At 37.7% G+C, this 22,358-nt stretch overlaps 1 protein-coding gene across 8 annotated transcripts in view; it reads left to right on the top strand.

Annotated features, from left to right (window-relative positions):
• Positions 1-1,167: 1,167 nt before the first annotated feature.
• pik3cd (phosphatidylinositol-4,5-bisphosphate 3-kinase, catalytic subunit delta) overlaps positions 1,168-22,358 on the top strand; it is a 37,205-nt gene continuing 16,014 nt past the window's right edge. Inside the window, exons 1-9 of one of the 8 annotated variants that reach the window (XM_010898735.4) lie at positions 1,168-1,279; positions 6,573-6,747; positions 9,215-9,443; positions 9,606-9,835; positions 11,978-12,157; positions 12,684-12,839; positions 15,023-15,112; positions 16,351-16,572; positions 22,200-22,296. In XM_010898735.4, coding sequence (XP_010897037.1) covers positions 6,607-6,747; positions 9,215-9,443; positions 9,606-9,835; positions 11,978-12,157; positions 12,684-12,839; positions 15,023-15,112; positions 16,351-16,572; positions 22,200-22,296 — 1,345 coding nt within the window. In that variant the 5' untranslated portion in view covers positions 1,168-1,279; positions 6,573-6,606. Of the gene's footprint in view, positions 1,280-1,633; positions 1,751-4,456; positions 4,719-6,547; positions 6,748-9,214; positions 9,444-9,605; positions 9,836-11,977; positions 12,158-12,683; positions 12,840-15,022; positions 15,113-16,350; positions 16,573-22,199; positions 22,297-22,358 lie in introns of those variants that run through there. The other 7 variants (XM_020052054.2, XM_013136515.4, XM_020052056.3 and 4 more) reach the window with 7 other exon arrangements.

Here is a 22,358-nt window from a genome sequence, read left to right as displayed (position 1 = left end):
TTATCAGCCAGCAATCCTCTAAGCACCACTTGCAACATCTTTAACTTAAACCTACTACATTTGATAAGTGTTTGAAATAAGCCAGTGCTGTCAAAAATAAGCACAGACTTTCCAAATATGCAACATACTTTGCTTTCTTGGATTGTGTTGGTTCAGTATCTGTATTGGCTCAGACTATTTTGAAGAAACCTGTCCATTCTACAAGTAGGTTAGTTATGTAGTTGGTTATTTAAAATGTTTTTTAGGCCTTTATGTGTGTCTTAGAATCACTATTGTGGCTACAAATAGCGGCAGAACCAGTACCTATTTGTTAGATTTCAACTGGTTTGCACTCGGCATACTGTCCCAGTGCTCCCTTTCTTTCTATTAGCATAGAAAATCGACTTCAGTACCAGGCACATCATAAAAATGTTTGACCATGTACCTTGTCACTACTAAATATTTTCCATTTCAACTGGAATATTTACAAGGTTAAATAATTATGAAGATTTCTTTTTTACATGTACATTTTTATTATGGGATATAAGACTCACAGCACACTTGAGGAGTCTTCACAGCATGCCAGTACCTAGGGCACACAGGTTCAAAACCACTGGCTTAAACATCGATTTAAGCTTCAACCCTGTAAAAATAATAATTACTTTGATGTGTACAATAAATGAGCCACTTACATTTCCTTTAATACAGTTTTACTTCCTTTAACTGAAATGAAATTCAAATGCTGGTTCCTGCAGGGTGTTGCCAGTTCGAACTGTAAAAAATTACGTTAGAATGAAATATCGGTTTGCAACTCAATTCATAATTGACACCCACACTGCATTACATATTAAACACTGTATAAAGGTCATTATAAAGATGCCTATATGCTCATAAATAGTTATGAAGCATTAATTGATGGAAGGTTTCATATGACGCATAACAATGTTATTTACATTTATTATCCCTTTTGAGTTGAATGAGTAGAAGCTCATTTATTTTGATGTATTTGCTGACCCAGCCAACTGCCTGATAAACATATCAACAGTAACATTAGATTGTCATTCCTTGTCTTGCTCTGTGATTACTACTCAGTGATGGTGGGTGGGTAACGGCAGTGGGATCTGTAACCTGATATGGCCTGCAGTTTCTCTTCTGCACACAAACTTCCTGTTTTCACCAGCTGGTGATAAATGCACTCTTGTAACAGATTGTTTTTTTGAGATTCTTATTCTATTTCAGCTGTTGTTCACATTGATTGTAAAATGCTACACCTAAGCCATACTATCTAATGGTGTCAGAGGTAAGACAAGACAGAAGCCCTGTTGAAGTGTGTACATTTTTGGTTCACTTCTAATTTGTATTGTTAGTCCTGTTTTCATCATATATATATATATATATTGTGTGTGTGTGTGTGTGGGTATATATATATATGTGTGTGTGTGGGTATATATATATATATATATATATATATATATATAATCTGTGTGGTTGTCTGTGTGTGCTTGCGTGCACACATCTGTGTATCTGGAGTCTAGTATGCACCTGATGAATGTTGCTTATTCATCTTTTACTGTTCTACTATGTCTGCATATCTTGTGGGGTTTCCTTTATTTTAAGCAGGAAACCGTTAGCTCTGTTAGCGGTTACAGAGAGAGAAGTTGACTGGAATCGTACCATGATAAAAAAATTATCTCTGTTTCTGAATGCCTAACAATTATTTTATACATTTCCCTGGACTGACTTGAAAAGGAGAGTTTCGTTGATGTGTAATGTGAGTGGTAGTGCAAAGTGTACATCTGTTTGTCGGCTTTACCCTAAAAACAGTTGGTGTTTATTTACGATTACATTTTATTTCCCTGCCCTGTTGTAGGATATTCAAAATACATTTAATGTTGGTTGCTATGTAGCTGTCAAACCTTATTCATGAGTGCTATTCCAATGCATTGTCTGGCAGACATTGTACATTGGGGTCATAAAGTGTGTAAATCGTTTAACAAAAATTATTGTATAAACAAATAATTCAAGTACTGAACTAGATTGTATGCTAAAGTAAAACAGGAAATTGTGTAATATTAATACAGTCGCTACTAATACAGTTGAGAGTTTTTATCATTATGTATCTGAAATGTTTTGAGTTCAAGAAAATCATTCTCCATTCAGAATTATTCCAAATCCTAATGATTTCCTTTATCTGTTTATTATAAACTGCACACTTCAGTTCAAACCACAGGTGTTAGGTTCATGTCTGGACAGTTGAATAGCAATTGCAGAATGTGGATTGTTTGGCCCATTAATCACATTTTTGTGGATCAGTAACCATTTCTTTGTTTGGTTGAAGTTACTATGTTGCAGGGAGACTGTCTCCTGGCCGAGGCAAACAGGTTATTGTCTTAAAATGCCTTGGTATTGGGTAAAGTTCATTTAAAAAAGATACTTAAAACAACACGTCTTTCTCTAAGCATTACTATTAGTCTAATATTATGTTATTCTCCTAGTTTCCTTCAAAATAGCACAATTGTTTATTATTCTCAACCTTTTTAATGACATACTTGTGTAAGACCAAACATTTTGAGACACACCAACACACTTTAGGCATAATGATTGCAACAACAAAACAATCAAATGTTGTAGGTATGGATATTGCCTTACTGGAATTCGTTGTAGCTAGTGACGTGGTCCAATATGTCAGTATTAAAAGTAACTAAAAGGGCTTGAAGTGATGGAGTAGCCTTCAGTAGTAATCAATCAATCAGGCAGAAAAACCTACTAAATAGTCTCTTAATACAAATATTTTATATAGTACATGCTGACCACACATTAACGTTTACTTCAAGTAATCTAACAAGTTAATTGAACCAATTAACAATGTGCAAGGCGCAATAAAAAAATTATAATTCAACATGAGTTCATTTGACCAATTTCTAATAAACAATAAGCCTAACAAAAGTTCAAGAAATCAACATATGAAATAATATTCCTAACATAATTAAGACAACAAATCCCACATAGAAAAAAGGCCCAAGCCAAGTGCAAGATTAAAATTAAGTCAACATCTGACCAAAGTATCAATTTTATAATATAACCAAAGTGCAAGGCGTGTTCAGGACCAGGATAACAATGCAACTCAACAAAGGTTTGCACTGTGTCCACCAAACAAAAGATTTGGTTTGCAAAACATTTTGTCAGACAAAATTAAACATGTAAATCGTTTAACAAAACTGATTGTATAAACAAATAATTCAAGTACTGATCTAGATTGCATGCAACATTTCTGTTCAGTTGAGAGTTTTTATCATTATGTATCTGAAATGTTTTGAGTTCAAGAAAATAATTCTCCATTCAGAATTATTCCAAATCCTGATGATTTCCTTTGTCTGTTTATTATGAACTGCACACTTCAGTTCAAACCACAGGTGTTAGGTTCATGTCTGGACAGTTGAATAGCAATTGCAGAATGTGGATTGTTTGGCCCATTAATCACATTTTTGTGGATCAGTAACCATTTCTTTGTTTGGTTGAAGTTACTATGTTGCATGGAGACTGTCTCCTGGCCGAAGGCAAACAGGTTATTGTCTTAAAATGCCTTGGTATTGGGCAAAGTTCATTTAAAAAAGATACTTAAAACAACATGTCTTTCTCTAAGCATTACTATTAGTCTAATATTATGTTATTCTCCTAGTTTCCTTCAAAATAGCGCAATTGTTTAATTATTCTGTACAGTCATTTCTGTAGACTTCTTTATCAACAACTTTCCTCACTTTCCTCACCACATGGTATCAGATTTTTTTTAGGGTTTGTAAGATTGGGATTATGGTGAAGTTAGTTTGATGTAGTGCCATGCATTTAAGTTTTATATGTGGATAGATTAATCATGTAATTGATTTAAGACATTTTGGTTTGAAAGCTAACATTTTAAATGCATGAATAGAGCTTATCCTGGCATAAAGGAACAAACACATACACATTCTACATGACTACTACGTAGTTTAAACCAATCACCACACTAGATGACTGAGAGAAAGACAGTTTTGTAGTCATTCAAGGTAAAACTGATTTTAGTAGATATAACAATGCATTTATTAACGTTGGAGCTAGCACATAGAGTAGCACAGAGTCCTGAAGCATCCACTATAGCCTAGGTTCACGTCTTTGTTGTCCCACATAAATCACGCATTTGTCCAGCAGTCTCTTAGTTTGGTGCATATTTGTCCAGCAGTCTCATAGTTTGGTGCCTATTTGTCCAGCAGTCCCATAGTGTGGTGCATATTTGTACCACAGTCCCATATTGTAGTGCGTGTTTGCACAGTCTTTTGTCCCAACTACAGTCTTTTTTTTCTGTAATACTTTGTAATACTTTCTCCGTTTAAAGGAGAACCAATATGGCAGCCCCAAACCTCTCATTGGTCTAATGTAGCATCAGCAATCCTGGGTTTACACACATTACTGGTCTAAACTTAGTTGAGTTTCCCTTTCCATTCTAGGATGATAAGACAAAGTGAATGTCGTGCAGTGTGTGCACCTTGCCACTCCTCCTAACTACACACTGAAAGAGATCCTCTTGCCTAGGAGCCTTTCAGATATTATGCGAATTGTGAAAATGGTTGTGTCTGTTGTGTGGTGAAACAGGGATAGGACGGCAAATCAATTTTTGTCTTTACAATATTTAACAATGGATGAAAAGATTGATCATCAATGGTAGAAGACGAAGAGATGAGCAACTGGCAAGGCTTGTAGCAGAGGCAAGTGACTGAACCATAATACATTAGCTATGTTCATAGTGTTTTGTCTTTGACAGTCTGACAATTGTTTTTGGGCATGGCATCCCATTTTAATTTAGAATGTTTTACTTAATTTCACTTTTTTATGTTGTTCTTAAATCCTGCTGATGTTTTGTACTGCAGGCTGGTAGTAGGGTGCACTCTGTGAACTCAGAAGAACGCCAACATTGCTTTAATAGATTCCTTAAGTTACATGATGCTAATGCATCATAAATTGAAAAACTGCATGTATTTTATTTGTTGGTGAAAAGGGTGACCTGACATCTGCATTATATCTAATGTTATAATAATTTACTGATATAGCAGTGCTGGCAACATTTCTGTTCATCTTATTCAGACGAATGGAAGTAGACTCTCAAGATGGGGGGTCTTGGCTTGTAGGGATCTGTTCATTGTAATAGGCCACCATCCATGGCTGACTAATCAGTAGACTACTGTGTCTGTTCTCTTTTAATATTCTAATAATTATAATTAGGAAAGGTATAATTTACACATGTAGATGTTGTGCTTGCTAGTGTGGACGTATTTACAAAACAATATTAGTAGTGGTAATGAAGGTAGTAATAGGGTTTCATATATTTTGCGGATTAATGTGGTGGGTTAGATTAAGTACTAGATCCTTGTACTGTAAGTGTTTTGTTATAGTGATTCAGTTTAGAATCTGCCATTCAGCACATGTCAAATAGGTGTGGTGTTTCTAGCTAAAACAGATCAAGAGAAGCGTCCAAATCTTTCCCATTCAACTCTATGAAACTCCATCAATTAAAATATTTATAGTTTTAAAAAGTATTCATTATATGAAAGGCTGTTTATAAACAAACTATTCCAGTCATCCCGTTTTGAACTTTAAATGGCATTTTTCTCTGACCAGACTTTATCCTTGGCACTTGAAATTAGGATATATGTTTGTATTTTGAACAGTAAAAGTACTATCAATTATTTCTTATGCAGAAGTACCAGGGCTAGTTTCCATGTTAACTTTTTTTGGATTCATGCAAATGCCTCCCAGTCTTTTTTAAATGATACTGTTTATAAAGCATAAATGGTATCAAATCTAGTGTTTACTTTTTAAAGTTTGAATGACATTTCCAGGACCTATTATAGACAGTTCTGCACACTTGAATGTTAAAAAGAGCTTACATGGTTGTAACATAATTACACAGAATATTTTTCCATTTTAAGTCAATGTTGCCTGAAATGGATTGGAATCGGTTTGGAGGAATATTCAATGTTGCATCAAAAAGTATTTTTCAACCAACAGTACTAGTGCCAGCGTGCATGATTTAAAGTTGTTTTGATGTTGATACTGTATACAAGCAACATATTTCTGACTGTTTTATATATTTTTAAGTTTGAATTACATTTCTAACTTAAACAGTTCAAGACTGATAACACTAGTTTTTTTTTAAGGCAGACCAACCTTGGATATTTTAATGTTGTATTGGTTTTGATAACTTTTATGGCTTAGTCTTTACAGGTGCTAGGGAAAAGATAATTGAACAACAATAATAATATATATATTAATACTATTGATAATAATAATTCTACTTAAATTGTAAAATAATTAGGGATATTTGAATTGCAGTTTACTTCCTGAATAGACTGAATCCCAATAGAACTGAACCCCAGCATATGGAAAATACAGTTTTTGCAGTGCTGCACAGTTTGTCTACTAAAATGAAATAAATGGAATCTGTTTTAAAAAATGAAATAAAATGAATCCAAAACATTAATATTAAGTCTTAAACAAGACCACTGAATTGTCCTGCTTCGCTTGTGTAAATTGCCAGCTGGGTTTCCTTCCCCATGATACAGCAGTGGATCTGGCGGTAGATGAGAGGTCGTCACCATGCCCCCAGTGGAGTATGGGATGCTGGGTGAGTGGGAGAAGGAGGGTGACCTGGAGATCATGATGGACTTCTTGCTGCCCACTGGGATCTTCCTGAAGTTCTCTGTATCTCACAACGACACCATTGGGGCCATCAAGAAAGTAGGTCCTGGACTCAATAATAATGCATGTACAGACGACAGTAAATCTACAGTGCCTGACAAAAGTATTCCAAACAATCAGCAAGTCACTAATATTACTGAGTTTGGAATGGTACGTAGATATTTTGTTCGGATCGATTTTTTTGAGTACTTCGAACTTCAAAATCGGTTTTCACGCTGTAGATGGGAGGCAGGACACATGCACAGGGAAGACAGGGAATATTTAATAAAAGAACTGAGAAGCAGTGAAAACATAAACAACGTTAGAGTGGCAACATACCCTAGTAATAATAATTGTCAACATACCCTAGAGAAGGAGGAACTTAAAAGGGACAGTGATGAGGAACAGGTGAGGGCAACAACAAACAGGTGTCAGTGCTCTAAATGAGGGAGTGTTGGATCCCTCCGGCATGATGCACGTGACATACAGTAGGTGTAAGGTGACATAGTTTTTTTACGTTAAGACATTTTTTTAAGAAAAAAAGCATTGCTGGCATAAGTAAGCAACCCATAGATTACATTTCCCTAACACCAACCTAATTACCTAATAACATCTGCGGATTAGTGACAAAACTTGCAGCTAATGCCATATTACACCAGACAATTGTTACACCGGATTTGAAATCAGTACCATTTATGGTTTTTATTGGTACATTTTTAATGGTGTTATTGGTTGCTCTGATGTATTTGCAGTCAGCTTCTACTTTTTCATTCTGTGATTACATGATTTGGTTTTTTGCTATGCTAGGCTAATATGTACAGGTGCTGGTCATATAATTAGAATATCTTAAAAAAGTTGATTTATGTCAGTAATTCCATTAAAAAAGTGAAACTTGTATATTATATTCATTCATTACACACAGACTGATGTATTTCAAATGTTTATTTCTTTTAATTGTGATGATTATAACTGACAACTAATGAAAATCCCAAATTCAGTATCTCAGAAAATTTGAATATTACTTAAGACCAATACAAAAAAAAAGATTTTTAGAAATGTTGTCCAACTGAAAAGTATGAACATGAAAAGTATGAGCATGTACAGCACTCAATATTTAGTTGGGGCTCCTTTTGCCTGAATTACTGCAGCAATGCGGCATGGCATGGAATCGATCAGTCTGTGGCACTGCTCAGGTGTTATGAGAGCCCAGGTTGCTCTGATAGTGGCCTTCAGCTCTTCTGCATTGTTGGGTCTGGCGTATTGCATCTTCTTCTTCACAATACCCCATAGATTTTCTATAGGGTTAAGGTCAGGCGAGTTTGCTGGCCAATTAAGAACAGGGATACCATGGTCCTTAAACCAGGTACTGGTAGCTTTGGCACTTTATGCAGGTGCCAAGCCCTGTTGGAAAATGAAATCTGCATCTCCATAAAGTTGGCAAGCAGCAGGAAGCATGAAGTGCTCTAAAACTTCCTGGTAGACGGCTGTGTTGACCTTGGACCTCAGAAAACACAGTGGACCAACACCAGCAGATGACATGGCACCCCAAACCATCACTGACTGTGGAAACTTTACACTGGACTTCAAGCAATGTGGATTCTGTGCCTCTCTTCTCTTCCTCCAGACTCTGGGACCTTGATTTCCAAAGGAAATGCAACATTTACTTTCATCAGAGAACATAACTTTGGACCACTCAGCAGCAGTCCAGTCCTTTTTGTCTTTAGCCCAGGCAAGACTCTTCTGACGCTGTGACTTGTTCAAGAGTGGCTTGACACTGAAACCCATGTCTTGCATACGTCTGTGCGTGGTGGTTCTTGAAGCACTGACTCCAGCTGCAGTCTACTCTTTGTGAATCTCCCCCACATTTTTGAATGGGTTTTGTTTCACAATCCTCTCCAGGGTGCGGTTATCCCTGTTGCTTGTACACTTTTTTCTACCACATCTTTTCGTTCCCTTCGCCTCTCTATTAATGTGCTTGGACACAGAGCTCTGTGAACAGCCAGCCTCTTTAGCACTGACCTTTTGTGTCTTGCCCTCCTTGTGCAAGGTGTCAATGGTCATCTTTTGGACAGCTGTCAAGACAGCAGTCTTCCCCATGATTGTGTTGCCTACAGAACTAGACTGGAAGACCATTTAAAGGCTTTCCAGGTGTTTTGAGTTAATTAGCTGATTAGAGTCTGGCACCAGGTGTCTTCAATATTAAACCTTTTCACAATATACTAATTTTCTGAGATACTGAATTTGGGGTTTTCATTAGTTGTCAGTTATAATCATCAAAATGTAAAGAAATAAACACTTGAAATATATCAGTCTGTGTGGAATGAATGTATACATTATACAAGTTTCACTTTTTTAATGGAATTACTGAAATAAATCAACTTTTTGATGATATTCTAATTATATGACCAGCACCTGTATATATGAGTGTGTGTGTGCGTGTGAGTGTGTGTGTGCAAATGGTCAGTTATGATTTTATTGGTTGGTGAACTGTGTGTGTCCATGTGTGCGTGCATGTATGTTTGTACAGATGGTGTGGAGTAATGCCAGCAATGAACCTCTCTATGGAGCACTGAGTGACATGGACGCTTATGTGTTCACCTGCATCAACTCGACAGCAGAACGTGAGGAGCTGGAGGATGAGACCCGGCGTCTTTGTGACGTCAGGCCTTTCATGCCGGTCCTTAGGCTGGTGGCCCGGGAGGGTGACCGCGTGGAGAAACTCACCAACACCCAGATTAGCCTTCTGATTGGCAAAGGTCGGCGTCAACTCTTAGGGGGATGCACAGTTGCTAGAAATTATTATTATTATTCTTTGCATAAACTAATGAAAATCGTAAAATGAAGCACTTTTCTGGTTTGCTAGTGTTGATCGTGGAGGTGCACTAGACCTTGTTTCCACTCCTGTATACATCTTTTAGGTCTGCATGAATTTGACTCCCAGAAGAACCACGAGGTGAATGAGTTCCGGGCCAAGATGCGTTCCTTCTGTGAAGAAAGAGCCCTGGAACGCCAACAACTGCCATGGTACCAGTGGATGGAGTACAGCTTCCCATGTGAATTAGAGCCATGTGTTTTACTGGCAGAGCCTGGAGGCATTAAGACAAAATGCAAGAAGATTTTTGTCAATGTAAAGTTTGAGGCCAGTGATGTGAGTGCCATATTCTACTGCCCTTTTTTGCTATCACTCTCAATATTTTTCAGAGTAAATAATCTGTATTGAAAAGGGAGATGGAAATTTGGGATTGGATTGGAAAGTGATTATTCAGCAATTACAAATATCTTTGACTAGAACATTCTGATGTTCTACCAGGTGTAGATCTAGGTAAGAACTGAAGGATGACAAAGTGTAGAAGTGAACTTACACACTTTGGAATTTCCCAACTTCCTCCCACAACACATTCAACTAACTTTCACTTTATTCACAACAGTTAGGAATCACTATGAATGTAAAAGACAAATAAAGGCTGAAGTCTAAAATTATGAAGGTTTGTTTTTTGTCAGAGAGCACTAAAATGTATTTAGGGACAGTGGAATTTCCAGCATTGCATATTTGACATAATTACTATGTGAAACCATTAACAAAGTATGGGGTGTAATTCATTGCTTTCGCTGGCTTTGTAAAGGCTTATTTTAAAGTAGCTGCAAAACATAACTAAAGTCTTTTCACTGAGAATCTTTATCTGAATTTGAGATTTTGATTGTAAGAAAACCATTTATAAAATTTGTAACCTTTATTTTACAACCAATTAATTACAAGGAGGATACTATGTTACATCATAGTAACAGAAACATTTTAGTAACGAGAATGAAATATGCTGGAACTATTTTGCCTTAGGTATACAAAACTAGGAATCTAGAAATATAAATTATAATTTTAAATACATAAAAAAATACATAACATTTTGTACCAGCTTATTTCTATTTAAATACTTATGACACTTTTCCACTGAAGAATGTATTGAAAATGTACAGCAATAGCTGGTTATAACCACTGGTAATTAATTTTATTTAAATTAATTTATTACCACTTAATAATATGGACTACTACAGTAACGACAAAATGATGGTCTTCTGTAAAACCGCCTTACCTTGTTACCATCTATATACCCATCCTAATGCACTTAGAAGAAAAGATATTCCACAAATTAACTTTTAACAAGGCATCTGTTAAATTAAATGCATATCAGGTAACTAACTTATGAAGCTGTTTGAGGGAATGCAAAGAGTGTGCATAGCTCTCAAGGATGAAGGAGGTGGAAATCTACTTTGCACTCTGCACTCCAGAACTTCCCGTAAAGTTTCCATGAAGTCTCTGGTGACTGGGGAGGCCATGGAAGGCGTTCAAAGCCATCCAGGTGTTCATAAAACCACTCTTAAATTTTTTTTAGCACTTGATATCAGGGCATTAATATCCTGGAATAAGAACATTGTGAGGTAACAGTGTTTGCACTGTGCACCTGGTCCTGTAAAATTACCTCATATTGCTTGACCATTATACGACTATGCAGGCCAATCAACAGACCTAATGACTCCCACGACATGGCTGCCCATACCATTATGGATTCCCCACCATGTTTAAAAGTTGGCAGCAGTCATTGTGGGCTAAAGGCATCCTATGGCTTTCTCCAAATTAAAAACCATCAGGATATAGGAAATAGGGTGAACAATGACACATCAGACCCTATTACTTTATTCCATTGCTCAGGGGTTCACATTTTTTATGCTCCTTACCCCATTTCTGTGTCTTTGTGCATTTTCCTTGGATACAAGTGATTTCCTGAATGACTGCCCAGCCATGAATTACACCTTTTTGTAGCTCACCATGTATGGTTTTTGTTGAGACTAAGACAAAGAGGTGCTGATCATTTTCGAGGCTATGCTTTTTAGGCATTGAGCAATTATCCTGTAAATATGTAGGAAAAGGCTTGCACTCAATGGTGTAAGTTACTTTATATATGAGTTTAAGCTTAATAACTTTAAATGTAAAACCACCTACAAGTCCAAATACTTTATAGGGTTACACTTAAGTTGATTAGAGTTTGTTTGGTATTAAAACCTATTTACAGTAATAAGCAAAAATAATGTAAATGTACTTTTTGGCCCATTTTTTATTCTAGGTATTCTGTTGTTGATACTTTCAAAAGTGTAATGATTAGATATTTCCAAAATAATTATCTCAATATTACAAAAAATACAATTTAGTTAACACAATTCCATCGTAAATCCATTGTAATTACTGGGCATCATGAAGAATGGTTACTAATAAAAATGATCTTTTGAAATATTTCAGGAAAGCTTCATGCTACAGCATGAACCCCAGGACTTGCCGGTAACTCTGATGCGGAGTGCCCTTAAGAAGAAGGCCACTGTGTTTCGTTCCGTGCATCAGGAGAAACCTGAGGACTACACATTACAAGTCAACGGGAGATGGGAGTTTATCTATGGGAAATACCCTCTGTGCCAGTTCAAAGTGAGCTTACTTAAAACCTGTCTCCACTGATGATAACTTTTTTGTAAATTTGTTGTGCTGTGTTTGGTAGTCTGAGACTCTTAGTTTCAGAATCTTTCTTTTTTTTCTTTTTTTATCTGCATGTTGCTCATAATCTATTTTGTCTTTATATGCGAGGCAACAGTCTTTGGCTGTAAGTGGAATTACTTCATTTTTCAGTGGCAGGATACTCGTACTTGTTGGTTTTGAAACTCTTGCTATGTGCAAGGGATGACTCAAATCTCTCTATCTGCCTGTAGAAGGGAACTGCATTGCCCATAGTAAGATTTTAGCTGTGTTAATAAACTTCAGTTAAAAAACAACCTCCATGTCTTGTATGCAGTACTCCAACTCCAGTTGTACTCCAACAGTATTTGGAGATAAAAAAAACAAACAGTCCCATTACTGGGTATGAGCACATCAGTGAATATCACAGGGTGAAGTTGACCCTAAATATGAATCTTCCTTTTTCCCCTTCTTCCTTCCCTGTATGTATGTATATCCACAGTATATCTTCTCCTGTATGAGAGGAGGTCAAACCCCACACCTGACCATGGTTCATCATACCACCATTGTTAAATATCAGGAGGAGCAGGGCAGACTGGCCAGCCAGGTGTCGAGGTGTCGCTCCTTGTCCAAGCCTCCTCCTCTACCCCTGAAAAAGGTGAGTCTTTACCAGGGTTTAAATTTGGTATGTAGCAGTGCCAAACTTTCAGATGGGGGAGGGGGTGTTGAGATTTACAGTAAACCATTGCATTCATATGTCATTGCATAATATCTTGTAAAGTTACATGAGTAATTAGCTTAGTAATTAATAATAACACAAGTACCCCAAATGGCAGGCTACTCTGGCTTAACACCTAATTCTGATCTTGCATAGTGTTGTGCTTATTATTGGCAAAGTAGCTGTTCTGATTGGTTTAGAAGTATTTCTCTTGAATGCAGGCAAACTTTAGCGCCTAGGCCAAACAGGACATAGGCTTGTCTAAATAAATGCACTGGTTTGGCATTGTCTTGCTGAAATAAACAAGGCCTTCCCTGAAAAATACACTGTCTGGTTGGCAGCATATGTTGGTCCAAAACCTGTATACATTGTTCAAAATGTATGGTGCCTCACAGATGTGCAAGGCAGGCATGCCATGTGCACCAATGCACTCCCATACAACCACGGATGCTGGCTTTTAAACTGTGCACTGATAAGAAGCCGCATGGTACCTCTCCTCTTTAGACTGGAGGACACGGCCTCCATGATTCCCAAAAATATTTTTCTTCGATTTTGAATGAGCTTGGGCCCAGAGAAGGTGGCAGCATTTCTGGATCTTGTTTATACAGTGGGGAGAACAAGTATTTTATACAGTGACGATTTTGCAGGTTTTCCTACTTGCAAAGCATGTAGAGGTCTGTAATCATAGGTACACTTCAACTGTGAGAGACGGAATCTAAAAAATAAATTCAGAAAATCACATTGTATGATTTTTAAATAATGAATTTGCATTTTGTTGCATAACATAAGTATTTGATCACCTACCAACCAGTAAGAATTCCAGCTCTCACAGACATGTTAGTTTTTCTTAAAGAAGCCCTCCCGTTCTCCACTCATTACCTGTATTAACTGTACCTGTTTGAACTTGTTACCTGTATAAAAGACACCTGTCCACACACAATCAAACAGACTCTAACCTCTCCACAATGGCCAAGACCAGAGAGCTGTGTAAGGACATCAGGGATAAAATTGTAGACCTGCACAAGGCTGGGATGGGCTACAGGACAATAGGCAAGCAGCTTGGTGAGAAGGCAACAACTGTTGGCGCAATTATTAGAAAATGGAAAAGTTCAAGATGACTGTCAATCTCCCTCGGTCTGGGGCTCCATGCAAGATCTCACCTTGGGGGTATCAATGATCATGAGGAAGGTGAAGGATCAGCCCAGAACTAAACGGCAGGACCTGGTCAATGACCTGAAGAGAGCAGGTATCTGAAATCTTGGCCAACAACCTCCTTCCCTCAGTAATAGCATTGAAGATGGGTTGTGGCTGGGTCTTCCAGCATGACAACGACCTGAAATACACAGCCAGGGCAACTAAGGAGTGGCTCAGTAAGAAGCATCTCAAGGTCCTGGAGTTGCCTAGCCAGTCTCCAGACCTGAACCCAATAGAAAATCTTTGGAGGGAGTTGAAAGTCTGTATTGCCCAGCGACAGCCCCGAAACCTGAAGGATCTGGAGAAGATCTGTATGGAGGAGTGGGCCAAAATCCCTGCTGCAGTGTGTACAAACCTGGTCAAGAACTACAGGAAATGTGTGATCTCTGTAATTGCAAACAAAGGTTTCTGTACCAAATATTAAGTTCTGCTTTTCTGATGTATCAAATACTTATGTCATGCAATTAATTACTTAAAAATCATACAATGTGATTTTCTTTATTTTTGTTTTAGTTTCCGTCACTCACAGTTGAAGTGTACCTATGACAAAGATTACAGACTTTTACATGCTTTGTAAGTGGGAAAACCTGCAAAATCGGCAGGTTATCAAATACTTGTTCTCCCCACTGTATATGTTCTGTTGTGGTCTGTCACTGCTATATTAATATAGGGGAAACACTGAGTTTTATTTTCATTCAAAGAACTGTACTTCCTATAACTGAGACAAACATAGAAAGGGTCACCCAGCTTAGCTTTATATCAGCTTCAGCTGTTGGTTCCTCTTCTCCTTGTTGAAAACACGTTTGTGGTTCTGTTTCTTGTTGGACAAAAATGGGCCTCGCACATGATACTGAATTAACACAAGGCATACATGTATAGTAAAATGTGTTAATAGTACCCAAAGCAAATGCCCTTTTTCTTACTAACAGCAGAACACTTCCTCTTTGTGGTCCATCGAAGAGCCTTTCAACATTCACCTGATACAAGGCAACCGAGTCAATGCAGATGAAGGAATGAAGGTTGGTGTGGTTTCATGTGGGCTTTCGTGCTCTGACTGTTGCTCAATAAAGTGCAGCTATAGTTGTTTACCAATATCTCACTTTTGAGTGTAAGAAGGGGAGGCAAAATGCAAACGATGGGGTCATATGACCCTGACCCCACATTTCCCATAATTCATCAGAGGCGGTTGGTTGAAACTCTACAAAACAGGAAGTGGGGAGGGCCTATCTGGCTTTCACGTCTTACTCTGATGCCTAGATTCTTAGAAAAGGACAGGCTTTTGCGCTTTCACTCGCCACTTCAACTTTTTTCTGAAGGTTAAGATAGTTGCTGTTACTATTGCAGATAGGGCATGATGGTGGCTCTGACCTATCTTGAATGTTGTTGAATTTCTCTGCCTTCTAATTATTGTACACATAGTTGCTATACTGTACTGTTGATACAGCTGGCCCATATAACATAGATTTGATGTATGCTGCAAATTATTTTATTTTTATGTTATAATAAAAATTTAGCTGTAAAAAATAACCCTGCAAACCTCCTTGTCCTAATGCCAAGCTTGACTCACAGTAAATTTTACAGGTCACATAATAATCATTCATATCTACTGTTTACAGGCAGAGATTTGCCAAGATTCCCTAGGGGAAAAGTACCACACATGTAGTGTATGTCCCAAAATGCATACTTTTCCCTATTTCATGCATTACTTTTAACCAGATTTCCATCAGACATGGGGTTTTTCTAGGAATGACTCTGCTCTGTTCTCTGCCTATATTAAGTTAAAAAGGCAAGGAGGGGCGGCAAACAGAGTGATCAGTTTCATTGCTAAAACCACTGCATGTGCATGATCTTCTCTTTCTTCAAAACAAATGTTCAGTTAAAGTTTGTCAGAATTCAAAACTATTCCATGCCAGGATACACAAGTGTCCTTGTTATGACATCTATTGTCTTATTAACAAGTTGACATATTCTCAACCACATATCTCCAAGGTCATGGAGCAGATAGGAGAATAACAGATGGACTTCAACAAAATGAAAAAACACAGTAGGCAGTAGATTTAGCCCTGATGACCCCGACTGCTTGATAGTGACAGTGAATTAATCACATTCTCTCCTGTTTAGTCATAAGAAACACGGTTCACACGAAGATGTCCAATTTCATCTTCGGTTTAGGTTCTCATAATTGGTGTTTGTTTTGTGTTTGTGTGCACTTGTGTACTTGTATGTGCACGTGTGTCTGCACGTGTGTGTCTCCTAGCTGATGGTCCAGGCGGGTCTGTTCCATGGTAGTGAGATGCTGTGTAAGGTGGTGACCAGCGGGGAGGTCAACGTGTGCTCAGAGCCCCTGTGGGACCAGAAGTTGGTGTTCGACATCAACGTGAGCGACCTGCCTCGTATGAGCCGCCTGTGCTTTGCTCTCTATGCCGTCATCGAGAAGAACAAGAAGCCTCGCTCAACTAAAAAGAAGAACAAGAAAGCTGTAAGTCTGCAGGAAAAGCACAAAGGAATGAAACAGTTGTATTTTGTATTTAATGTTTTAGATGTGCAGAAAAGCAGAATGGCAGATGGAAACAGTTATAGCCAGGGGTTGGGAGGTATGCAGTATCAGGACAGGTTTGATTCACCACTGAAGCTGTTAAAAATGCAGAATGATCATTTAGTATGGAGTGAAACAATGATTTTACATGTTACTATATATGAAATACCTATTTTAATTTTAAAGAAAAATGTTGCCATTAAAAATAGCTTTATTTACAAGTAACCTTGAAGGGCATAAGTAAAACATTTGGGTGTGAGTGGCTTGCACACATGCTATATCCGCAGTTACAATGTTGCTATTTCTACATGCACTGACAAGCTATGTGTTTACATGGGTGTTTGTGTGGGTGTTGGTGTGTGAATTTGTTTGCATGTACAAAACATTGGGGGTTGGGTGTAGGGGTATGTTTTGCTGGTGTTTTGGATTGTGCAAGCGTGTTCAGAAACTCTGTGGTTAACATCATATCTGCTTTTATTCTTTTATCTGCTACATATATCCCTCCAAGCAAGGAAGAGTAGAGCATCTATTTCATGGAATTCTAAATTCAGTCTATACCGACCCACAGATATTTATGTTCTCCCTTGGGTAGTTTCATTTTCACTCTAAAGACAGCTTCCTTAAATGGCTATTACTACTGTATGTAAGAACGTGTATAAGTAGTATCTTTAACATTACATTTAGAGCTGTGCTAACTCTTTGGATGTGAATGCATATTCAGTGTTTAAATAAAAAATTATCATGGGAGGTGGATGACCTCAGAGTTGATAGGTCATTACTATGATAATTATGTTGATAGGTCATTACTATGATAATTATGTTGATAGGTCATTACTATGGTCATTATGTTGATAGGTCATTATTATGATCAATATGATGATAGGTCATTATGGTGATAGATCATTACTATGATCATTATGTTGATAGATCATTACTATGATCATTATGTTGATAGGTCATTACTATGGTATTTATGTTGATCGGTCATTATGTTGATAGGTCATTACTATTGTCATTATGTTGATAGGTCATTATGTTGATAGGTCCTTATGTTGAAAGGTCATTGCTATGGGCATTATGTTGATAAGTCATTATTATGGTCATTATGTCGATAGGTCATTATGTCGATAGGTCATTATGTTGATAGGTCATTAATATGGTAATTATGCTGATAGGTCATTATGTCGGTAGCTCATTAAGTTGATAGGTAAACTACCTGCACTGACCACAAAATTAGGCTATATACTGTAGCTGAAACATCAAACTAGACCACACTTGCATTATGACTGTAGTATAACAAACACATGTAACTCATCAAAATATACAGTATATTTGCATATATAGTATATAATTATAGTCATTTTTTTCAGCCTAGTCTAGATGTATGCTATTACCTTTGGCTAATAGTTAGCTTAGCTTTTCAAAGTATTCCAGTAGTGTACAGCCATGGAGCTATGGTTTCTACCACTGCAGGGACAAGTTTATATTGAGCATATTGCTTTCTATGTCCTCTGTAATTTGATAAGGCAGATGTACTGTTTATCTTGTGCAGTCTCTCCTTTTGTAACCCGGTGGTATCGCCATGATGACTGTGAGTGGGTGACTTCATTTCAATGCCCTGAAGTAGTCAATTCATACTGTGCTGTAAAAAAAGGCAAGCAATTGATATGCAATCCCAACTGCCAAAATAGATAAATGCAATAGATTATTTTTAAACAGTAGAATTTATACACCTTTACAACACTGGGAACAACAACAGAGCACAAACTGGAGCACAAACAAACTGAATGGAGCAGGACACTGTTTAGGCAGGATTTGACTTAAATTAGCCTCTGTGTCCTGTAAAACTGCTCATAATCATGGTCGAAGTGTTAGATATTTATTTTATTTCCCAACCCAATTGTCAGTTTTTTGTAACAGTGAACCAATTACAAGTGTGATAAGGGTCTTGCAAGATACAAGAATGAATGTGCTTGTGAGTTGTACTTGTCTATTGTGAAGTTCGTGTTGTTTCAATCAAGTCAGGAATATTTCTGCCAAAATAGTTTCAGTTCTATAAATGAACACACAAATAGAAACAACACCTCTTTGCCACTGCATGCAATGGTTTGAAATAGCTGTTAGGAAGTGGAGTGTGTGTATAATTGTGTAGAAGACCCCTTTGGTTGCATGCCTAGTTTTGTATCCATGTGTTTCCAACAGTGATGCTGTCAGTCTCCTTTTCAGACTGTTGAGACTGTTGGATAAAATGCAATCTCTTTTTCAGACTGTTAAGCCAACTTCAAATTGCATGCAAAATGTCCTTCTTTGCCACACATGTACACACAACTGTGCAGTAGTCCAAGTTCAGCAAAAGTTCTCAGATAACCCATTATGGAACAGAGGTGTAATACTCTTTGAGAAGAGGATCAGCTACATCATGTTTACTGACTATAATTCAGCATTCAACACTATTGTTCTACTCAAACGTATTGACGAGCTCAGAGCACTGGATTTGGACACAACCTTGCTCAATTGAATAATGGACTTTCTGACTTGCAGACCAAAGGCTTGGAAGACTTGCAACTAAATCCCCTAACTGATCAATAACAATGTTTGCTCAGCTCTCTGCTTAGTCACTCACTACTGTGTGGCTGTGCATGACAACATTTTCCTCATTAAGTTTGCAGATGACACCATGGATGTCATCAACAACAAGTCAGTGTAAGAAGTTACCCAAAACTATTCCTTTAGGTTTTCTTTTAAACCACCTCTCTAGACATAATTTACGTGTCTTTTCTACTTAAGAAAATGCTTGTTTTACTCGATTATTACAACTATGTTTATCATTACAATCAAAAATCAAATACTAGATTAAAAGTACTGTAGGCAATGCACCCAATTATCTGTTACAAACATATATTTACAATGCTACTTTCTTGATAAACTTTTCTTTGACAACCTCAAACTAACAACTGCTGGAGGAGAGTAGGCCACTGAGCTGGAAGCCAGCAGTTAGAGTAGAACTCCACTGGCAGCCGTTCAAATGAACGGAACGATTAAACTGAACAAGTCAGTCGGTATGTTTTACTTAGGCAAAGGCTTGGTGCAAGATTTCATGTGTTTATCCTTGCAATCAAAAATCAACTACTACATAAGCCTAATTATTTTAGACCTACCATGTGTCCAATTATCTGTTACAAATATGTCTTTATAATGCTACTGTCTTCATCTAGTTTTTTTACGAGCATTAAACTAACAGCGGATTCCGTGGTGGGTAGAACTCCGCTGCCAGTCGTTCAAATGAACGAAACAACCGTTCAACTGAACGATAAAACTGAACGCGTAAGCGGAGCTTGCCAAAAAGTGTGAATGTTAATGAGTGAATTAATGAGTGAGCGACTACCTCTTGTTAAATCGCATAGTGGTTAGAGATGTGGACCTACAACCAATAAGTCCTGTGTCCGAATCTCGTCACAGTCAAATCAAATGATGCATTATGATTTGTTCCGGATAGACAAAAACTTTGCCAGCTACCTTCAGTTGCAGTGTTTGTAGTACGCCTAAAATGTAATTGTTTGCGTTTATATTGCAACTATTTCTGGTGGGTTTTCGAAGTAGGCATCCGGGAATGCTTTCTGGGGTAATATAGGCTAGATCAAAACCCTTTGGGCAGTAAAATAGTAGGAGTTTCCACGATTCTCTTGTCTTTTCACTTGATGAAAAAGTTAGTTATCGTCACCTATATTGATAGTTCTTGTGGTAGCCCAGGCTATCAATGTCATTCATGAATGAAAGAAAAACTAAATTTTTTTTGCCATGAAATGAAATAGTTTTGGCAGTATAAAATTCATCTTCAGCCTCGCTAGCAATTGCTTATTTCTTATGACTATTCCAAGTAGTAAGTTAGTAGACACCAGTAAGCCTATTACTGGCTAATAAGCTGTTAAAAGGGCCAATGGCAAAAGCCATACATTTTATAGATGCTGTTTGTGGTTGAGGTAAATTTAATAAGAAACGTTAGTCAGTTTAACACAATGTTTAATGGTGTGTGGCAAATTATTCAAACTTGGTGTGATGTTAATGCGTTTATCTGATGTCAAAAAGCTATACCGACATTGGGCAAAAATGTAGCACCTTGGCGTAGTGGGAAAATTGCACAATCGCTATTTTCGGCCAGGTAGCTTTAGCTGTGTTCTGATAATATCAGCAAGTCAGCCTGACTGACCCATATTGTTGATAGAACATATGGTTGTAGCAGATAATAAACATTCCAGATAGATAAGTAAACTTGAAGTAACTTCTAGAACTTTCCAGTAGTATAAATAGTAGTATAAATATAGGATTACAACAGCATAAAGACCTTGCTGGATGCCTTGAAGTGCGATGAGGATGGCTGGGAGGTCATAGGAGACATCAGAATGGGGGCATTCCTGATGGGTCTCCAAGGCGTTTTTGCCAAGTTTCCCTGCTATCTTCGCCTTTGGGACAGCAGGGACACCAAGGCACACAACCACACGTGGGACTGGCCACAGCGGACTGAGTTCTCTGTGGGGAGGAACAATGTCAAGTGGGAGCCACTGGTGGATCCCCGGAATGTACTGATGCCACCACTCCACATCAAATTGGGCCTTATGAAACAATTTGTCAGAGCTCTAGATAAGAAGTCGGCATCCTTCAAGTACCTTCAAGACTTCTTCCCCAAGCTGTCTGAGGCAAAGGTCAAAGCTGGTGTCTTCATTGGACCACGGATAAAGAAGATCCTGAAGTGCAATGAATTCCCCAAGAAGCTCACTAGTAAGGAGAAAGCAGCTTGGAACAGCTTTGTTCTAAGTGGTTTGGGGCTTCCTGGGAAATTACATGGCCGAAAGCAATGTGGAGCTGGTTGATACTCTGGTGAAGAACTACGGCACAAGGGGCTGTAGGATGTCCCTAAAAGTCCATATCCTTGATGCTCATCTTGATAAATTAAAGAATGTGGGAGCCTACTCGGAGGAGCAAGGCAAGCATTTTCACCAGGATATATTGGACTTTGTATGCCGCTACCAAAGACATGATGGGAGACTACATTTGGGGGCTGATTCGTGAAAGTGATTTACAGTCAATCAATCAAATCTTGAAAAACTACTCACTTCTAAATCTTTTATAGTCATTTTTGTATTACTTTGTATTACAGTTTTTATCTGACTTTATATTAACAAAAAGACACAAATTCGCCCATTTTCTCATTGGGAATATGTATGTTTCAAAATGTCACTGTCCTGGTCATAAATACAAGGTTTGTGGAGATAATTGCCATTTTCTATACTTTTCTATACTTTTTAGGCATAAGCAATTATGAAATAACACTTACTACCCAGGAACAAAAAAATTGTTATATAGTGTCATCATTGGGGCATGACATGCTGTTACTTTGCTTTATAATTCTTACAACATGCATGAAAAGAGCAAGGGGACATTATAATCTGGTTTTCTTAACCATTGTTGTCATCAATGTTAGAGCAAAGCAGGAAGTAAAAGTCAGAAGCTCAGTTGTTAATGTGCTTTAGCATTCAATGTAACAGTCATCTCTGTCTGTTTTCTCCTACCAGGACTGTCCACTAGCCTGGGTTAATACTATGGTGTTTGACTATAAGGATCAGCTGAAGACTGGGGAGTTCTTACTTTCCACCTGGCCTTCAGTCCCTGGTAATCCCATTCACACACCCACACTAACAGTCATGACTCTTTAGGATTTTAACCTGTGTTTA

Source organism: Esox lucius, chromosome 12 (genome assembly GCF_011004845.1).
Source record: "Esox lucius isolate fEsoLuc1 chromosome 12, fEsoLuc1.pri, whole genome shotgun sequence".
Taxonomy (NCBI): Eukaryota; Metazoa; Chordata; class Actinopteri; order Esociformes; family Esocidae; genus Esox; species Esox lucius.
Note: the sequence above shows the minus strand (reverse complement) of the source record. Positions and strands in the feature narration are given on the sequence as shown.